The sequence below is a fragment of the Rissa tridactyla genome, chromosome 1 (genome assembly GCF_028500815.1).
Source record: "Rissa tridactyla isolate bRisTri1 chromosome 1, bRisTri1.patW.cur.20221130, whole genome shotgun sequence".
In the NCBI taxonomy this organism is placed as follows: Eukaryota; Metazoa; Chordata; class Aves; order Charadriiformes; family Laridae; genus Rissa; species Rissa tridactyla.
In genome coordinates this window covers 137655814-137674026 of record NC_071466.1, presented here as the reverse complement: position 1 = coordinate 137674026, position 18213 = coordinate 137655814, and the positions used below count along the sequence as shown (strand labels likewise).

General features: G+C 36.8%; 1 protein-coding gene across 7 annotated transcripts in view; it reads right to left on the bottom strand.

Moving 5' to 3' along the window:
• Positions 1 to 521: 521 nt before the first annotated feature.
• The window catches only part of PPARA (peroxisome proliferator activated receptor alpha), a 41885-nt gene continuing 24193 nt past the window's right edge, over positions 522 to 18213 (bottom strand). For 5 of the 7 annotated variants that reach the window (XM_054218838.1, XM_054218864.1, XM_054218847.1 and 2 more), the window contains 6 exons: positions 15849 to 16009; positions 14313 to 14451; positions 13490 to 13546; positions 11535 to 11737; positions 7967 to 8414; positions 522 to 6267 (listed from right to left, as the gene is read on the bottom strand). In XM_054218838.1, the coding sequence (XP_054074813.1) occupies positions 6020 to 6267; positions 7967 to 8414; positions 11535 to 11737; positions 13490 to 13546; positions 14313 to 14451; positions 15849 to 16009 (1256 nt within the window). In that variant the 3' untranslated portion in view covers positions 522 to 6019. Of the gene's footprint in view, positions 6268 to 7966; positions 8415 to 11534; positions 11738 to 13489; positions 13547 to 14312; positions 14452 to 15848; positions 16010 to 18213 lie in introns of those variants that run through there. The other 2 variants (XM_054218855.1, XM_054218870.1) reach the window with 2 other exon arrangements.

Genomic DNA, 18213 nt, shown 5'->3' with positions numbered 1-18213 from the left:
CTCAAAACCAACCTTAAGTACCTTATGCCCCATCTTGCAGTCCTTATTTAAGGCCCAGCCTGTAATCAGCTTAATCTCTTTTGTGCACGCAGCCTATCCCCTGGGCAGAGGCAACTCATCTGAAATTTGAGGTCCTTGCAATAGGAATTCTGTTTTGAAACATCCTTGCAATGGAATCGGACAAGATTGACTAACGCAATAAAGGCGTTCAAGAAAAAAAACAAACAAACAACCCAAACCAACACCCGAAACAGCTTCAGAAGCTGAAAAATACTTTAAAAAAAATCTGTAAGCACATAACACAAAAGAGGAAATACCCTTGCCCTAGGTTGGGTTTAGTTAACAATGAATTTGTATCACATGTTTACAGTGTAAAGTGGCGTATCTGCTAGTACCTCTCACAGGGATCTTTCATTGCTGCCTATGAAATTGAGAAAAAAAGTAGCTGTAGGTTACCAGAGGTTTTACAAATATGACACAAACATCTTAGTAGACAGTATACCTGTATGGTGACACCGATCAAGTGAAAATTTCAATTTGCAGCAATTTGGGGAACTAAAATTTTATCACAAATAAAGTGAGGCAAGTATAAATCACTGCTGGAACATTTGTAATGTACCACACTTGTACTAGATGCTATGTTTTGACTGCAGCAAAATAAAAGGTACACTTTTAAAAAGGCAATTCACCTTAGTTCCTATATCAAGATTCGTTAGCAGGAATGCTGTAGGCACAGATTGTCACACCTGAATCAAAGGACACAGAATCCCTATGAACAGATTCCGAATTCATCTCTACTTAAAATCATAAAGGGAACACTCCTACAGAAAAGGCAGTAATGGCATTTCAACATTTTGTTTTGCACTGCCAAATTATATATTTTAAAATAAGTCTTTAAAAACTGCAGATTAACCTCAGTGCAGGCAGCGGGAAATAATCCTGAATACACATTGTTATTCCTAGGAAGCCACAAGTCAGTTCCTCAGGAAATATCAGAGTACCACGAGAATGTATCTCTTTTTAGCTCTCTGTTCAGACTTTTAAGGAAAACCTAACTACCATGCTGTAAAGCAAAGAAGAACTTACTTAGTTCTATAAACCATCTTTCATGTTGGGAGAATTTGAGTTAAAACGTTAGAAATATTAACTTGATTTTGGGATTACAGCTCTTCCTCACCTAGACTTACTTTTATTAAAATGAAATAAAAGGAAGTCTATGTTCTCTGTGAAAATATATTTTAAAATTGTGTTACAATTGTCAATACCAAACACTGACAAGTTGCAGAATTTGTGATACTTCTTCACAAATGATACAATAATAAAGGCCAGACAGGAATAAATAGCAGTTTGTCTTTGACTTCAGGCCCATCATCCTTACCCCATAAAAGTAAATCTTTCCACACTGTACAAAAGGGTTCACAAGATAAAGTACGAAACAAATATTTAAATTAAATAATTTACATATTTTTCTTAAAGCACCTCTGTAATATAATTTAGTGAAAGCGTATACCTTGCAATTATATTCTTGTATTTTACAAATTGAAACATGAAGAAATGGTATTACATTAAATTAAAAAAAAATAAAAATCCCACAATACATAACAATATCCATAATCTTAGATCAAACCCCCATATAATTTAAATCTCTAGTAAAAGAAGGATAATAAAGCTGATTACACCCAGATAAAAAAAATTATATGCAACTGATTATCAAGAAAGCACTTGAGAGAGAAGTGAGCACCAGATACCACGCTACACCTTACATTTCAACATTTCCTAAAAGATTAAGGTTTTCAGGGAAGGACCGTCATTTGTAAGACCTTATGCTCGAGCAATATCCCAAGAGCTGCAAATGCATTTGTTAAATGCAGTTGCAGATTTTCAACTAAGTTAACGGGGATGCTTTTACGGAGAGACAGAGCTGAAATTGTTTCTCTTCAGACACAGTACAGGCAGCTACAGGGTAATCTTCTCCCACTGCTTTGTCTGAGATGGTGCAGGAGTCGTCCAGGCTTTCCGTTAGACATCGGGAGGAAATTCAAATTTAACAGTATGTGACCCAGCTCTCGTGATGAATAAATCTCCCCAAGTTTTAGCAGTTTGAATAAACAAACAAATGTTTAGATGCTTATTATAAGCTCTTTGATTTGCAAACTTGTGCTAGCTCTCTCATGAGAACAGACTTAGTGCAACTGCTGGTATTTCCTAAATCTGTGCGGGCCAGAAATAATGCAAAAATACGCTCTTTGGCAACACTTCGGCTTTCTAGCAGCTGGCTAGAACCAATGCACAAGGGCACATGGAAATGGCAGTTAAATTAAAAAAAGATTTCTTTAAACGCAAAGAAAGATTCAATTTCTGTAAGTGAAAGACATTCCTATGTATTGTCTGTCAGTTTGTGTTTCGAATAAAAGTGGGACTCTGAAATTTAAAAAGGTTAAAAAGTAACTGATTTTTTTAAAATGGCAATTGTGTGCGGTTACACTGAAGACAGTACACCTTTAAAGAATATATTTAAGAAGGAGATAAAAGTGAACATCAGTTTTCCCTAATGTTTGACACAAAACCTTCCTTTTTTTTTTTTTTCCCTCCATTCTTCTCCTTTATCAAAGTACCTAGGGCACCCCAATAAATAAATTAAAAAGCCCCAAACAACCCTCAAAAATAAGTAAGCTGCAGGTTTGTTGAAAATTTAAGTCATACCGGTGTTTCCTAGGAGTTTTCTCTATCCCTCTGTTGTCTCTTGTCTTAAGCTGTTTGTGGGTACCTGGTTGCCAACCAAAGTTATTCAGCACTATGATAGTAAAATAAGTTATGTTGACAAGAATCAGTTCAAAACTATACCTGACAAGCCAGTACATATTTAATGATTTTTTTAATCCTAAAATCTGATCACTTTATTTCCCTCCATGGAAGGGGTATTTTAAAATATTAGATGATCTGTACAAGGTGGAGATGCTGAAGGCTCCTCAGTAATATTTCTCAAACTAGTTCAGATTGCAAACTTAAAAAAGACCAAACCCCTAACACAAACTGAGTCATTTTGAAATCTAATCGGCAAAAGCCTGCTGTAGTCATCTACTGAAGTAGTTGAAGTACTTCGCTAAAAGCGTACTGTAGAAATTAAAAACGTCTTTTGCCCATTAGCACTCCGGAAGTGAGTTCTCTGCCCTGTGTCGTTCTTTGACGAGACTGTGGGCACGTGCACGGTGCAGCAGTGGAATCGATCCAGAATTTTAGGCTATGTTAACATCTTGTTCCTATTTCTGTAATTCAGAGATGCGTTCTTTCCATTTATTTTTTTTTTTCCTCATTAAAGGTCTGCAATTTAATTTAAAACAGAAATCAAAACCTTCATGTCTAAGGAACTAGTAAAAAAAAATGCGGGTTTTCAAATAACGAAACAAAACGGATCGGGAGCAGGAAAAATGCAAATTCCACACTTTCCTAAAGTTGATAATAGGAATCTGTTAAAAGCAGCTGCTAATATAGCTAAACATTATGCCTTCCACTGATTAATGCTGTTTTCATTTCTTTACAGTTTTGCCGAGAATTTAAGTATTTATCATTAGATTTTCCATGGTCTTTTTTTAAAGTTTCAGTAAAGTGTTTTAACCACTTTTGAGAACAAGAACAGGAAAAATACTTTTTTGTCCACACTGACTGTGCCTGATTGTCCTGAGAAACTTCAGTACATCCAAACTATGGAACACAACTCTGAAATTTGCCCTTTGCATAAATCTGAGATTGGGGCGGGGGGGGGGGGGGGAGGGGGGGGGAACCAAATGAGAAAACAACTTTTATAAGATCAAACAGTTGGCTATTAGCGTTTCAGTATGCCATCACAGAATGGCTGATATTTTGACAAATTTTTTGGAGTGAGCCTATCAATTATTTCAACGCTAAATGTCTTATGCAGTTCCTTCGTGAAACATGGCTGACTTGAAGAAGAAAGCAGCGTCCTTGCTAAAAATCCTCATGTTGTGTCTGGGGGCATACTAGGTAGTGCTGTAAGACACGAAAGACAACCTATTTCTCATCTGCTGTTTCCTGGTGAGGCCAATAATCTCTTAATGAAGTGTTAGAAGTGGCTGCAATGTGTGGCCTATTCTTCCTGTTGCCGACTGGTGACAGGGAAGGGGAGCGAGCTTTGTGCACATGCATTTATTGTTTCTATCCTGCCTCAGCTGGTCACCAAATTTGAGGCCCGTGCTTCAATATCTTACACTAAATATATCCGACACTAAAACCTCTGCTAATGACCCTTGCCTGGATAAATACCAAATTGCTTTTAAACCTGTAATTTCTCTGCTGTCTAGCCACGCCAGCGGGCCAGTAAAGAAACAAACGTTGTGACTAAAATAAGAATCACAGTGTGATGTTCTCACTTTATCGATCTTACTGAATTCTTGCAGTGAAGGTTTAAGATTCTGAAGTCTTCAAACGTGCTGCAACAAAACAAGTACAAAGTGTCCTCCTGTGCCACCGAAAGCTTAACTATTGTGAAAATGCTAAGATTGGCTCCTGAGATCTGTGCGTTATGAAACAAATAGTAAAATGAGGAAATAATAACGTGAATTTACCCTATTAAAAAAAAAAAAAAAAAACAATCAAAAAGAAAGAAACAGCACAAAGTTTGCATGCAACTAACACTTCTGTGTAGTACTCTGATAAAAGATCCTGTAAAATGGCAAAGTCAACCAGTTTTGTTATGGCTTATTTTGCATCAGTAGTAAGTACTACTGTAAAATCAGAGCTTGCTCTCAGGAACACGATAAACTTTCAACTGTGCTCTCTTTCATAATATTACACAACGGACACCTACAAATGCTGTTCTTGGTAATACTGTCACCTTATCCACTATGGCTGTGTGGACAACGACAAAATTTGGTGAAATAATCTAGCTAATATTTCTGTGGAGAAGGCCTAAAAAGGAATAGAAAGAAATATATCCCAATGGGTAACTGGAAAAAATGAAACAGTGTATTCGTCAGAAAAGTAAACAGGTCCAAACAACTCTATACCGCCAAGATACTTGTCAAGGAAGAAGGTGCCTTTCCTATACTATCATTTCCTCAGAATAAGCTCTCACTGCACTAGAATGCTGTGCAGTTGAAATTCTTTTTTCTGGGCTAGGATCAGATTTTTCAGTCTCTCCAAAGCTCTTGCTAATTCAAAATAGTACTTTTAAGGCAAAACTGCATCTTGAGCTATTACAACTTCTCCAAAAAACACATGGTATGATACATTTTTTCCTCATTGTCATATTTCCTCAAAGCACTTTTGAAAAAAGGGTTCCATCGTTATAGCACATTTACTCTTCAAGAAACACCTGAATGGAGCATCTCTGCTGTATTTTAGATAACTCTTCAGATTTTATTTCATTTCATAAAAGAACCATCTTTTAAACACGCTAATCCTCAGGTACACCAATGTAATACTCTACGAAGCTGTACTGCAATTCATGGAATTAAAGCAGCAGCGGATCAAAGGTCTTTCAAATTTTTTAGAAGTGTATGTACAGTAATATCCAACCATTTGATACACCTAAACTGACTGCTTTAAGAAAAAGTGTTAGTTGGTTCTCAGAAATTACCGTTAGCCAAAAGTGCATAATCTTTATGATCGTGCATATACCTGGAGAGAATCTGCTGAATCTGTTATATTAATTCTAAACTGACTATGCCAAGAGGAAATACAATTTTGTTCATTTCTGTTACTTAACATTCTGATTTATTACACAAATATGTACTCCTTACCAATCTGCAAATTCCCCAATAAAAGAACCATTGTAAGACACTTCATGAGCACTACGATCAGCATTTTTCTGCAGAACTCTTTCAAAAGACGACAAAAGATCCCAAACCAAAAGAAGTGTAACACTCCAGTTACCCAGTTTTTAGATTTTTCATGCTCCTGGCTGAGTGAACAGCAGATAACTGTGCAAGTAGTTTTGCTCCCATCTGTTATTGGTATTGCTCTTGTCTTTAAATATTGTGGAAAAAAATACTAAAAATCCTTAATACATATCCCTGTAGATTTCCTGTAGTAAAGGGTGTAAATGTGCATCAGATTCAGTCTTCTTAATTATCTGAACCAGTTGGGCGTGCTCTGTGACAAGTTGTCGGAGGTCAGCCATTTTTTGGAGAAGTTTCGGGAAGAGGAAGATATCATCAGGATGGTTGGTTTGCAAGTGAAGTTTCAGTACATGCACAATGCTCTCCTGCATTTTTTCAATGTATCCTACGTTTACAAGACCAGGACGATCTGTTCTCAAAACAAACAAAAGAATAAACATCATAATTTTATAATTATTCTTTGAAGTAGGCTACTATAGATTCTGTGTTGTAGGCTCCAGTGTATATTTATGTTATATGTTGAGGCTCAAAATGAATCTTTAAAAAAAAAGAAAAGAAGAAGAAAAAAATAGTAGCCTTCCTTATCCCTCTAGCCAAAGTTTTGTCAATGCCCGCTGTTATTTGAGGAGACATTTCATACTACTACTTTGTAGCATGCAATCCACGCTACAAAAGTAAAAAAACCCCACCCCCAAAACTAGCATAAGCATCCAGCCTAGGAATCCAGTTCTATATTCTGTATGTCCTGATAACAGAATCCAAACAGTAAGGATTGGGAAAAAAGCATGTGGCTATTTCTAGAGAGCTCCTGAAGTTTCGTAGCAATACAGCAAGACATAAACAACAGGCTTTCACTCTAGGTTCCCATATGTATATTGCCATAGCACAAGTTATTGACAGGATGTAGAGAAACACCTATTAGGGACGTTTTACTCTTTCTAGTATATGATCTCATTTTCAACTACTTACAGTCCTGTAATACCTTCACTTTCCAAATCAAACTTTCTCTGTAAGAAGTCTGGGACAACAGACTAAACACGCTTCTTGAAACTTTAAGCTAGTTCCAAGGAGAAGAATAGAGGGGGAAAAAAAACCCAACCCAACCCCAAAACATTTTGCCTGCAAAGAACTCTTGTGACATTTGAAAATGTCAAAAAACCAATGTATTGTGCAAAAGTAATTCAAGATTTGATGGGAACTTGCTGTCTAAACTAGTACCTGAAGCTTTTGAAAGGCTACAGATTGTGTCTCTCTTCCCATGTTCCATCCTCAGGAGTTACAAGAAGTGAAACATCCTCAGAGTTTGGCAGAAAGCAAAAAAAAGCAGGAGGGAGCAGTTGTTGGAACTTTCTTGATCTTTTATTTCCCTTTCTCAAAATGCTTATGGATAGTTTTGAATTTAACCTTAAATATGAATGTCCTTACTTTCTGGAGGATTATAAATTATTACTACATTTGTGTTCCTTCACTTACAAAGAGTTCAAACAAAGGCATTTTAAAAAACCCACACAATTCCAAACCATATCCTTAGACACCATGAAATAATTTTAAAAAAAGACCATCAGCTAATTTTTTTTTTTAATTAGCTAAGTAAGCTGTTTGTTTAAAACAGCCTGTGATATTGAAATCAGAACACAGGAAGTGCATCAACAGAGCTTTGCACTTGTGCAGAACTCATTACATGATGCAATCAGCAAGTGCCAACGACGAGCAAAGCTATAATCTGCACCTGCCTCCAGTCTCATCACACAGATACAAATACTGCCTCCAACCCAGCCTTACACATAAAAAGAAATAATCCTCCAAACCCCAAACAAAACAACCACCGACACTCTTCTTTTAAAAACAGAGAGTAACCAGAACCCTCTCTAAGCGAGGGTAAACAGTAATTCCAAGCAGGTCCACAATTCTGCAAAGGAAAACACAGGATCAAGGCAGTTAACAGATACACAGTATCTTCCATGAAACATACTAAAAGGGAATATGACATTGTTGGTGGTAGAATTGAATCTTCAAGAAGTATATAAGCTTTTTTCATTAAAATTATTTATTCACATGAAGAAAATTTTAAAATTTATTACTTTAAAGAACAAATATATAATGCTTACCTCCACAGCAAATGATGGCAGCAACAAAAAGGGATATATCACTGTCATCCAATTCTAGTGCATTAAATTTCATTGCAAAATCAAATTTTGGCTCCATTATATCACAGAATGGCTTTCTCAGGCTTTTCAGGAACTCCCGGGTTATAAAACCATTTCCATAGGCTACCAGCATCCCATCCTTGTTCATCACAGATGCTAACATGGCAAATATGGCTTCATGAACTCCATATTTTAACAGCGTCACTTGATCATTCAAGTCAAGACTGGAGAAGCCAGGGATAGATTTGGCAAATTCAGTAAGTTCTGTGACAGTCTCTACAGACGTACACTGGCAGCAGTGGAAGATTCGAACTTCCGCTTCCTTGTTCTGAATTCCATTGGCTACCAATTTTGCCACGAGGGTCTTCTCTGCCATACACAAGGTATCCATATCATGTATAACAAATGGCTACAGAGAAAAAATACTAATTCAGTTACAAAATAATGGATATTAATCATTGGTTTCCTAAACAACAGGAATTTTGATAAACTTTAACTTTCACGCTAATCAGTCTTCAACTATCAATACACCTTGAGTTCTCTCATATGTCTGCATAAAGAGAAACCACGTATTACAGAACTACAAACAGCAATTTCTAAGAACAAGCCTGCTTTACAAACAACAGTAGTAAAATCTAAATATGTATGACATATCTTTAATCCAGTTTTATGTAGTAGTTATAGCGAAGATCCAGAAGCACTGTGCTCAGTATGCATATATCCATCTCCAAGCAAGTCCCAGAAGGTTCACAAAAGACTTGTATTACCTTCTCCAGAAGTCCGGGTTATTCTGCCTACACTCCTATCGATTCCTAAACTAACTACACTTGATGCACATCCTGAAGCTTTCCTGAAGTATCCTAGGGGGAATACAGACAGTCATTTAAATATAGGACAGCAGATTTGCACAAGAATGTGAACCCTGTACTACTCTTGTGTTTTACTATCAGATTTTCATAGACTGTGTCCCAGCTGATCTACCTGAGAAATTCAGCTGATCTTTCTAGCTACAGTTAGTGTTAAGTCATCTCTAAACCCAGAATCCCACTAGAACCTCAGACAACATAAAATTCAGTCTTGATCATGGTCTTTTCCATAACCCGCTTAATTTAAAAAGGTACATGCATTACAGCGTGACAAGACAGTGTCTTAAAACATCATATAAAAAAAGCACTCAGACTTTCTTAAGAACAGTCAGAACTTAAAAATAATTTGATACATATCTGAAGAGCAGTAATCAGAGGAAAATTCACTAAAGGAAAACAACAAAGCCCAATGCTTCCCAGCCTATCAAAGTCATAGCAATTGACCCTGCTGTATAAATCTAGTTCCATAAATGCTAAGCAAAGCAGCTTGCCTGTGCTGTTTTGCTCATCTCAGATTATATATGATGAGGAACACTTGGTGTTCTGTTAGAAACTCATACAGTTCTCTCATTTCACTTAGAAAACTGTCGGACATGCTCGTTTCCCCACAGTTTTCCACTTTTTAAATGTTTACGGCAACTACACATCCCATCTCACTTCAGTACGTAGAGTTATACCGAACAGAACTTCCTACGTGCACGTGGATATGAGCGGAAAATGGCAAAACAATAGACCCACCACATTTCTAAACCCCTTAAAAGAAGTAGGCTGTCTTGTAATCTTTCTGGAATTTATCGTCATTTCACTATGCAGAAAACAAGCATGGCCAAGGACCATTTAAATTTAAAAATGATACCTTGTCACCACGAAAAATGCTAGTTCATGTAGAAATGAGTTAGAGTGGTGCCAAGAATTAGGATTCACTGAAATCAGCTGTTAATGCATTGTTCAGGAACAGGTGGATTACCAACAACATTACCTCATTTTTTTTCTGTTAAAAAGTCAAAAGAAAATTAAAATGTCTGTTTTCCCAAGAGATGAGGAAATAGATTAAAAACCCTCTTTTCTTTCCTGCATTTTGAAGAATGAGGAAGCAGCCTGTTTATAATATACTAGGTCTAATTCCTCCTTAATTTTTACTTGTAAATTCACTGAGAGATGTGCAAGCCACTACTGCTCTGTCAATTGGATGACTGTAATCTGAGAGCCTTGATCACATAAGTGTGAACACAAAAATTAGGATGAAGTGATCTAGAATCCTCACATGTCCAATATATATTTTAACTTATGATTTTGACATGCGGTAACAAGCTTGAAAGGACTTTATGCAGATACGTACTTGGTAAGGTGTTAAAACATGGTATTTACTGTAGGCTTATGTCAGCTTGTACCCCTAAAAATGCTTAAGCCTGTGCTTAATTTGAAGCATCTCTTTAATCCAGTGAAAGAGACTGGGATTATTCATATGCTTCTCTTTTAATGTAGAAGCCTGTATGCTTGGCTAGACTAGACTATAATAGCCCAAATTCCAAAATTCAGAAGACAGCTTGCTTTACAATTTTTATAACACTTATCCCCATCGTTACATGGTTTTTATTATGGCATATATAAAACCTCTTCCCTGCAAATTTTTACTGATATTAAGTATCTTATTTTACCAACAGTTTTATCTTCTACATATAATTAACATAAGTCACAACAGAATTTAAAAAAATATGCATAAAGTGAAATAAGTCAGTCCTTATAATGGTTATACTATCTCATGCACTACAAAGCAAAAAGCAGCTGACAGCATTAGACAGCCCAGCTTTTCATTGTCTAATGATGTTTTTCTTACCATACTCAATCATTTTTAGGAAAATTGTTCCCAATTCTCAAAACAGTATGGCTCAGAGTTAAATCTCAAAGATGTTGTGCAACTAGGAAATATTACACAATACATATTAACTAGTATGACCTAAGTACCGTAAGTAAAAATTCTTAGAGAACATTCACTATTTGGTGTAAGACCTTCACTAAGTTATCCTGAAAGAAAAGTGACCTCTACAGCATATGTGTCCTCACAACCTTGCTTGCTTCTCCCTTTCAAAGTAGCCATACAGTAAAGACCACAAAGGCTGGGTGAGGAAATGGCCAGAACTGTAAACAAAGAATTACAAACTCAATTGTTCTTTCCCCTTCTGCCATGAATATTGTTGTGATTAAAACAAAAGTCATACAGAGCTCCTGTACACCATAGAAAAGAACAGTATTTATCCTGGAGCTTGTGGCAAAAAACCCCATTGTAACTTTTTTTTTTTTTCACTTTCATAATAGGAAATTAATTTTGAACCATTTTCCCCACTCCTACCAAGAAGTATTTACATTCAGATATCACTTTTTTTTTTTCCTTAAGAACTAATTTTCTTTCCCTTGTGTGTACTATAATATAAGGTTATAAGCTTCCATTTACAAGTTAATCACATGATTTTCCTAAAGCTTCCTATTATTCTGATAGCGACTAGAAGAAACCATATTTACTACAGGTATTCTTTTTGCATATTTCATGCCTATATTAGCATGATATTTATTTTCTAACAGATTTGCTTAAGAGTTTAACAAATTATTATAATCACCTTATGTACGTGTCAGATTTACTTTAAAGTTATAGCAAAAGTACTTACTGGATTGTTATTAGTTTTCCCTGCAAGGATGATTCTGGCTTTAACCTTGTTCATATTGAAGTTTTTCAGGTAAGCATCATGAATTCTTTTGGCAAGTGATTTAAGATCTGCCATTTCTGAATCTTCGACATAATTTTCACCTGTTAGAATTTCTGCTTTCAACTTGGCTTTCTCAGACCTTGGCATTCGTCCAAAACGTATTGCTGATGGGAAGATATAATTGTAAAACAAATGTAAGTTAAATAAAAACCTATGCCTTTTACTGTTGCCAATTAGATAAGTAAGACTTTCCGACTAGAAAAACTGAGGTAGAGGTAGTATCTTTATTATGATAAATTCAAGAGTGAAAAAATCTCATCCTTTCCAACATAATCAGTGACTAATTATAAGCCAATATGCTAAACTGAAGGTAATCAGATGTTTCAGAACACAAACTGGTATCTGCAGTGAGCTAGAATGCATGCCTTTTTCCTTCTACGTTACCTAAGTAGCTGTATTCTGTTCTTGTCTTATTATGTTCTACAACTCCCAACATGAAACTCAAAGTCCACCTTGGGAATTCTAAAAAAAATGAGTAAACTCATGTCAGGAGCTTGGCAGAGAACACACACGCTGGCTGGAGAGCTGCCTGGGGAGTTACTCTGCAGGAAACACTGCAACAGAGTTGGGCCCAAATCCCATTGCTGATTCTGAACCTGCTGGGGCATTTAGTTCTCTAAGCACTGAATGTTCAGTTCAACATATCTGTACTGTCTAGGGAGAACAAAACAGCACAGAGACCTGGATTTATGCTCAAAGTCAACAAAACCTCCTCCTAGACCCAGCATTTTATGTGTCTTTTTTTCAATAAATTAGACCTTCGAGACTGGAGAGGATGAGAACAGAGTTTGAGTATCCAGTCTAGTCATTAGGATATTCTTTGGAGAGGCAGGAGACACGAGTTTGAAACACCACTAGGTATGGAGGTCTCCCAGTTCTTGGGCAAGTTGTCCTGCCATTTAGCAATAAAATAGGCATGTCCACATGCTTCTTAGCTTCAGTTTAAAACGAAACCAGTCCCATTTTAAAAGGGCCTTTACGCTCTGATGCTGTGCAAGCTTTTAAGGTTGCTAATACAGCTGGTTACTCTTACCACATTTCAGCGATGTCCTCTCACCTCCAGTGAGAGGATAGAATCTCACTGCTTAGACTGAGCAATTCAGAGCATGTGCAGAATTAGCCCTTCAACACGCGGAAGGAATTTTCTTATGACATAAGGAGGTGTCTCATGACATAAGGAGGTCACTCTAGACATGACATGAAATACACTTTTGGACTTCAGCGGAAGTCCAAGATGGAACGCCTGTTCAGAATCTGGCCATGGGTCTATTGGAAAAGTGGAAGAATATTTGCTCTAAACCAAAACTTACAGTTTTAAGGTCATGGCTGTAAATCTAGTTCCAGCTCTTTTCCTGAGAAGTTATTGCCTGCAAGTTAGCAGCCATCTCCTTCCCCCACTGCCTCCCATGTGTTTGCTGCAGTAAAACTGCTACTCCCTTCAGCTTGAGCACAGGTGACCACAGTGTTTTAGTAAGAAGAAACAGCTTCAACTGAATGTTAATTCCTGCCAACCAGCATAGCTTCCTGCTCAACTCCCGCTCCTGAGATGTTACTTTGTTGGCTGGCACACTCTTCCTAAGTCTGCTGCTTCATGAAGTTTATCACCATTCTTGCAGAGACTATCAACTGTCTCGCAATGGACCTTAATCTCAGCCAAGGCTCGCCACAAGGGAGCCAGACTTCCCCAGAACCAGAAAGTCAACCCTTCAAACATCTCTTGCTAGAACTCTAGACTACAATGCCATAGGCAGTTTCCCCAACCACGTCCCCACCCAAGCTATCTTGTCTGCATAGTTTCCTTAGGAAATTCTTCTCCTAACCCACAGCTTTTCACCTAGCCCAGCATTTTCACCTACTTTTCACCGACTCCCAAATTGCACCTGCTCCCGAGTTCAGCCTTGACACTATCAGACCTACACAGGGAAAGCAAACTGCTGTCATCTGGCCAACCAAAATGTGCTTTCTCATGGCTTGGCTTCTCCCTCTTTACCAAAGTTTCTTAGCAAGCTACATACTATGCATAAAACTGCCCTGTGGGTTGAAATTGGCCTGTAAGCCACAGGTGTACCAGCCTTATCTTAAATCATTAATATAAACAATAACATAATTTTTAAAGTGGATATCTAAACGCTCTGAATTTTTACCATTCCGTTTAACAAGCAACCTACTAGATTCCTGTTCCACAGTCAGCACAGATGTTTGCCCTCCCCCCACACTCCCTGAACCATCTGCACAAGAGCTGTTGCACTGTAACCTGAAAAATAATGAAGTCTGGTTTCCTACAGATTTCTGTCCTACGTCACTTTCCCCACAATAAGCTAGTTGTTCTCCTCCTACTCCTTTACAATGCCCTTCATCAGAATTCTTCCAGTATTGAAACTTGTTTCAATGGGACTAATGGTGCCAAAGTTCTGGGTGAAGAAAGCAACTAAATGAACATTCATATGGGCAAACAGCCATCCAGCACAGTTGTGTAAAGCTCATAAAAGTACATTTGGCAGCTGCGTATCAATTACATTAACTACTCGTTAGATAAACTGGTGTCCCCCCGCCACAATCTATACTGTAAGAATCTGAGGTTTAACTCCTATGTGCAAGTTAAAAAGCTATCCAAATGCCTGCTTCTAGAAGCAGACCCTGGGCAGGAACAAGCAAATTATTAAGGGCACTCTTACCTACCATTATGTGACATTCCAACCGAAAGGCACTTTTGGAAACGACAGTATTGGCACTTATTACGATTTTTTTTCTGAATTTTGCAGTTGCGATCACATTTATCATAGATGAGTTTTAATCGAATTGTTCTTCTAAAAAAACCCTATAAAAAGGTTGAGAAAACAATATGTAACCTTAAAGAATGTTGATTACTAAACTTCAATCATATTGGGGTTTTTTTTCTTTTGTTGTTTATTGATGTCACTACCAAAACACTATGCAAAGTATAACCTGTCCAAAGGTAAGAATCTCCTGCACTACCCAGTGAAGTCGTGTGCATGAAGGCACATACAGAATAGGAAACATGAAAGGAGGGAGTAGCTCTCAGTCCTCTTTCTTGGGAGAAGACCAAGAGTCCAGAGTACCTGAGTAGATTTGCTCTTAAGGATTAAGTAAAACAGTCACACACTGCTTTTGTATGCGTTCTCTCAGCGTCCTTCCTCAGAAACAACCTTCATCTTTCATATGCGTAAGTCACACAAACACACAGATTTAACACATCTTTTCTTCATGCAGCAGATGTGAGGGGTATGAAAACACAGCACAGTGTATAGAAAAAGCCAAAGACACAAAAATTAGCATTACAGAAAAGCCTGTAACAACAGATCTTACCGTGATGTCTTGATACTGCAATGTAATGCTGTATCATACTACGAAATCATAGGGTTAGCAACATTTTTTAGAGACATTGCAACATTTTCCTTCATGCGACATAATAACATGTCATTTAGACTGTGGGACACATTGGACTATGAACTGGCTCCCCATCTCTAATAGACATTCTAGCATTACTCTGTAAGATTTATATTTGAATTATCATCTTCTGACACTGAGTATGAGAGAAAAATGTACACATACACAATTATTTCTCTCACCTTACATTATCATTTAGGAAAAAAAAAATAAAAAAAGGAAAACTAAAACATTAGGAGGAAAAAGAAAAGAATCTCCTAATTCCTGGGCCATAGCATCCCAAAAATTATACATGAATGATAACATTAATTTGCCCCAGAGACGTGCACTGGCCCCAAAACTACAAGAGGTGCAATACTAAGTGATTCAGGCAGAATGTGGTGGAGATGAGAAATTCAGGATTTGTTACTGGTACAATGGAAACGTAGCAAACTCACGTGCTTCTCACAGCCATACTCCCAACACAAATAAAACACTAGTGGAGCAAGTAGGCTTTGACTTTTAGTCACAGTTCAGTGTTTTAAGTTGTTTTAGTGTTTAACTAACTATATCCAGAAAAGCAGCATTAAAATTATCATTGCTAATTGCCCCTGCTTGATGAAGGTCTGGTATTGAGTTATGGTATCCAGTTATGGTACCTGAACAATTTATTTCAGAAAAAAGATCACAGATCGGTTTATTATTTAAATAAATGCTTAATTAATATAATTCTAGCCATTACAATTATGTAACAAATGTTTATCTTCATATAACCCTGTAAATAAAGCAACATGATTTAGGTTCTTAAAAAGAAAATTACGACTGTACCTTACAACCTTCACAAGCATGTACTCCGTAATGGTAGCCTGAGGCTTTATCCCCACAAATTCTACATTCAATGTTTAATGCTCCACTGGGTGATTCATCTATGCTACCTGGAGCTGTGGCAAAATTAATGGATGAAGGACTGGATGCTGGTGAAAGGGTGTCTAAAAGAAAAAGGAACACTTCATAAATACTATACTATCAAGGTTGATACCATTTCTATACTAAATCCACATTAAAATGAGCTTATCCTACAAAATAATCATGAGTTAATAGTCATTAAGTGAACTAATAATTTGGACATAAATGTTTGAAAAATAATATTTATATTAACAATGCAAACACACACAACATACAGGGTGTACCCTGCTAATCATGATGAGACATACAATGTCAACAAACAAAAAGCCTTACCAAAGTAACCCTGATAACAAGAACTAGAAGGGTGATAATGATTCTTGAGCATTCAATAAATATGCACCACACAAAACAGGAAAAAAACAAGCTCTTTTGGATTTTCCCGTATTCCATTTTTGACTTTGATTTTTTCAAATGTTTCTCAATTTGATACAAACGTGATTTTTTTCTTTTTTTTATCCCATAACTTAATACAAGTAACTAAAAAGTACTGAATTAATATTTCTTTTAAATTCAGGAAATTTTCTTAACCTTAAAAATGCCTATATACTGTCTTCGCAAATAACATAAATTTGAAATTGAAAAATTCAACATGTATCTATTGCTCAAGACAAATGGTACAAAATATAAAACAGGAAAACCAAAAAAAACCCCAACCCCAAAAACACACAATGAAATAGAACCCCCCCATGACTTTAAGTGTGTATCACAATATCCATTCAACCTGTCACTTGCTCTTTCCAGAAAGATTACTAATAGCTCATCTTGCTGTTACATCTTCCATCTCTTGTGCCACAACAACATTGAGCATCAGATCTATTGCTATGGTATGACAAGAGACACATTTCTAGCTCACCCTTAAGATACACTTAACGTCCCCTTGACTTTTGAAGAGCTACTCATAGTTTTAAATGCTGGTCTAAACTGAGGCCTAAAAAGCAGTTAGACAACTTCTCTTTCTAAACAATTTTCTCAAAGTGAAAGCATGATCCCGTACATCAGTAGAAAGGCTGAACAGATATTAAAAGGAAGGTAACACAAATGTCTGCTTCTAAGCTAATCCAGCAATTTCTCAGATAGTTTACCTTTTGATTATAATGGGAAAAGCATTTCTGAATCGTTGTACAATGAAATAAACTCTATACATTTTACTACTAGATGAACATGTTACAGAACTAACACATTCCAACCTTAATCGTTTCAATTAATATTTCCACCTTATTTGAGGAAAATATTTTCTGAGGCCAGAATTTCTTTTATCTTTCATCTCGCAACTTGCACCACAAGACTTTAGCAAATTAATGGGTGTGTCATTTTAACAGAAAGATTAAGAAACACTCATGAATGTAGGTCAGCAAGTATTATGTTGGAAAAAACCTTGGCGTAGAACTCAGAGTCTGCATTGCCAGCACTGCCATGCCCACAGGCATCAGTCACCAAGAACAGCCTAAAGCCCAGTTTTTTTTTTTTTAATAGTACGACTCCCATTTCTTTTTACTTGCCTTATGGAATTTGAGACTTAAACATTTACATTTTCCATCCTCTCTACCAGTAAAACCAGAACATTTTGCAATGAGCACTGAATAATCAAATTAGAAGGTGAGAGTAGAAGCTGATCTAAATTATTGGAGGACTTGTACGCATATACGCACAAATAATTAAAAAAACCTCATGTCTCAGAAGGATTACGTTATAAACCCATCACGTAATAACTCTTCCTGTACAAGGCGAGATCTGCAACCGAAAGTGACCCAAATCATATTTCTACAAACATTCCTCTGAGCAATAGTGACAAGAGGCAGGTCTCCCTTTTCCATTCGAAATTCACATTATTCCTTTCAACCAGTTTAGCACAGAGGCACACCTCAGTAGTATTAGTGCAGTTTTTGTAAGATAAAATCGTGATCACAGCCTGGGAATCAATTTAAAGTAAGAAACCCCCAAACCACAACATAATGTAAAACAACCAGAAAGTTAATCACAAACTGCTTAAAATGGCTCTACTGCTAAAAGATTTGTAAAACCACAGTTTCAAAAGGAATACCTTACCGACATTATTGCAGTGTCCCATACCACTTCAATTATTTACATTTTGATCTCTCAAAGCAAGCCTCTCACAAAGCTCTTTTGACTAAAGACTATGTAATGTATTAGCACCCGGAGACCATTACTTTAACCAGGGTAGAGTCATTAGCTGAACAAAGCTACCCTTGAGAAGGGGGAGAAACCA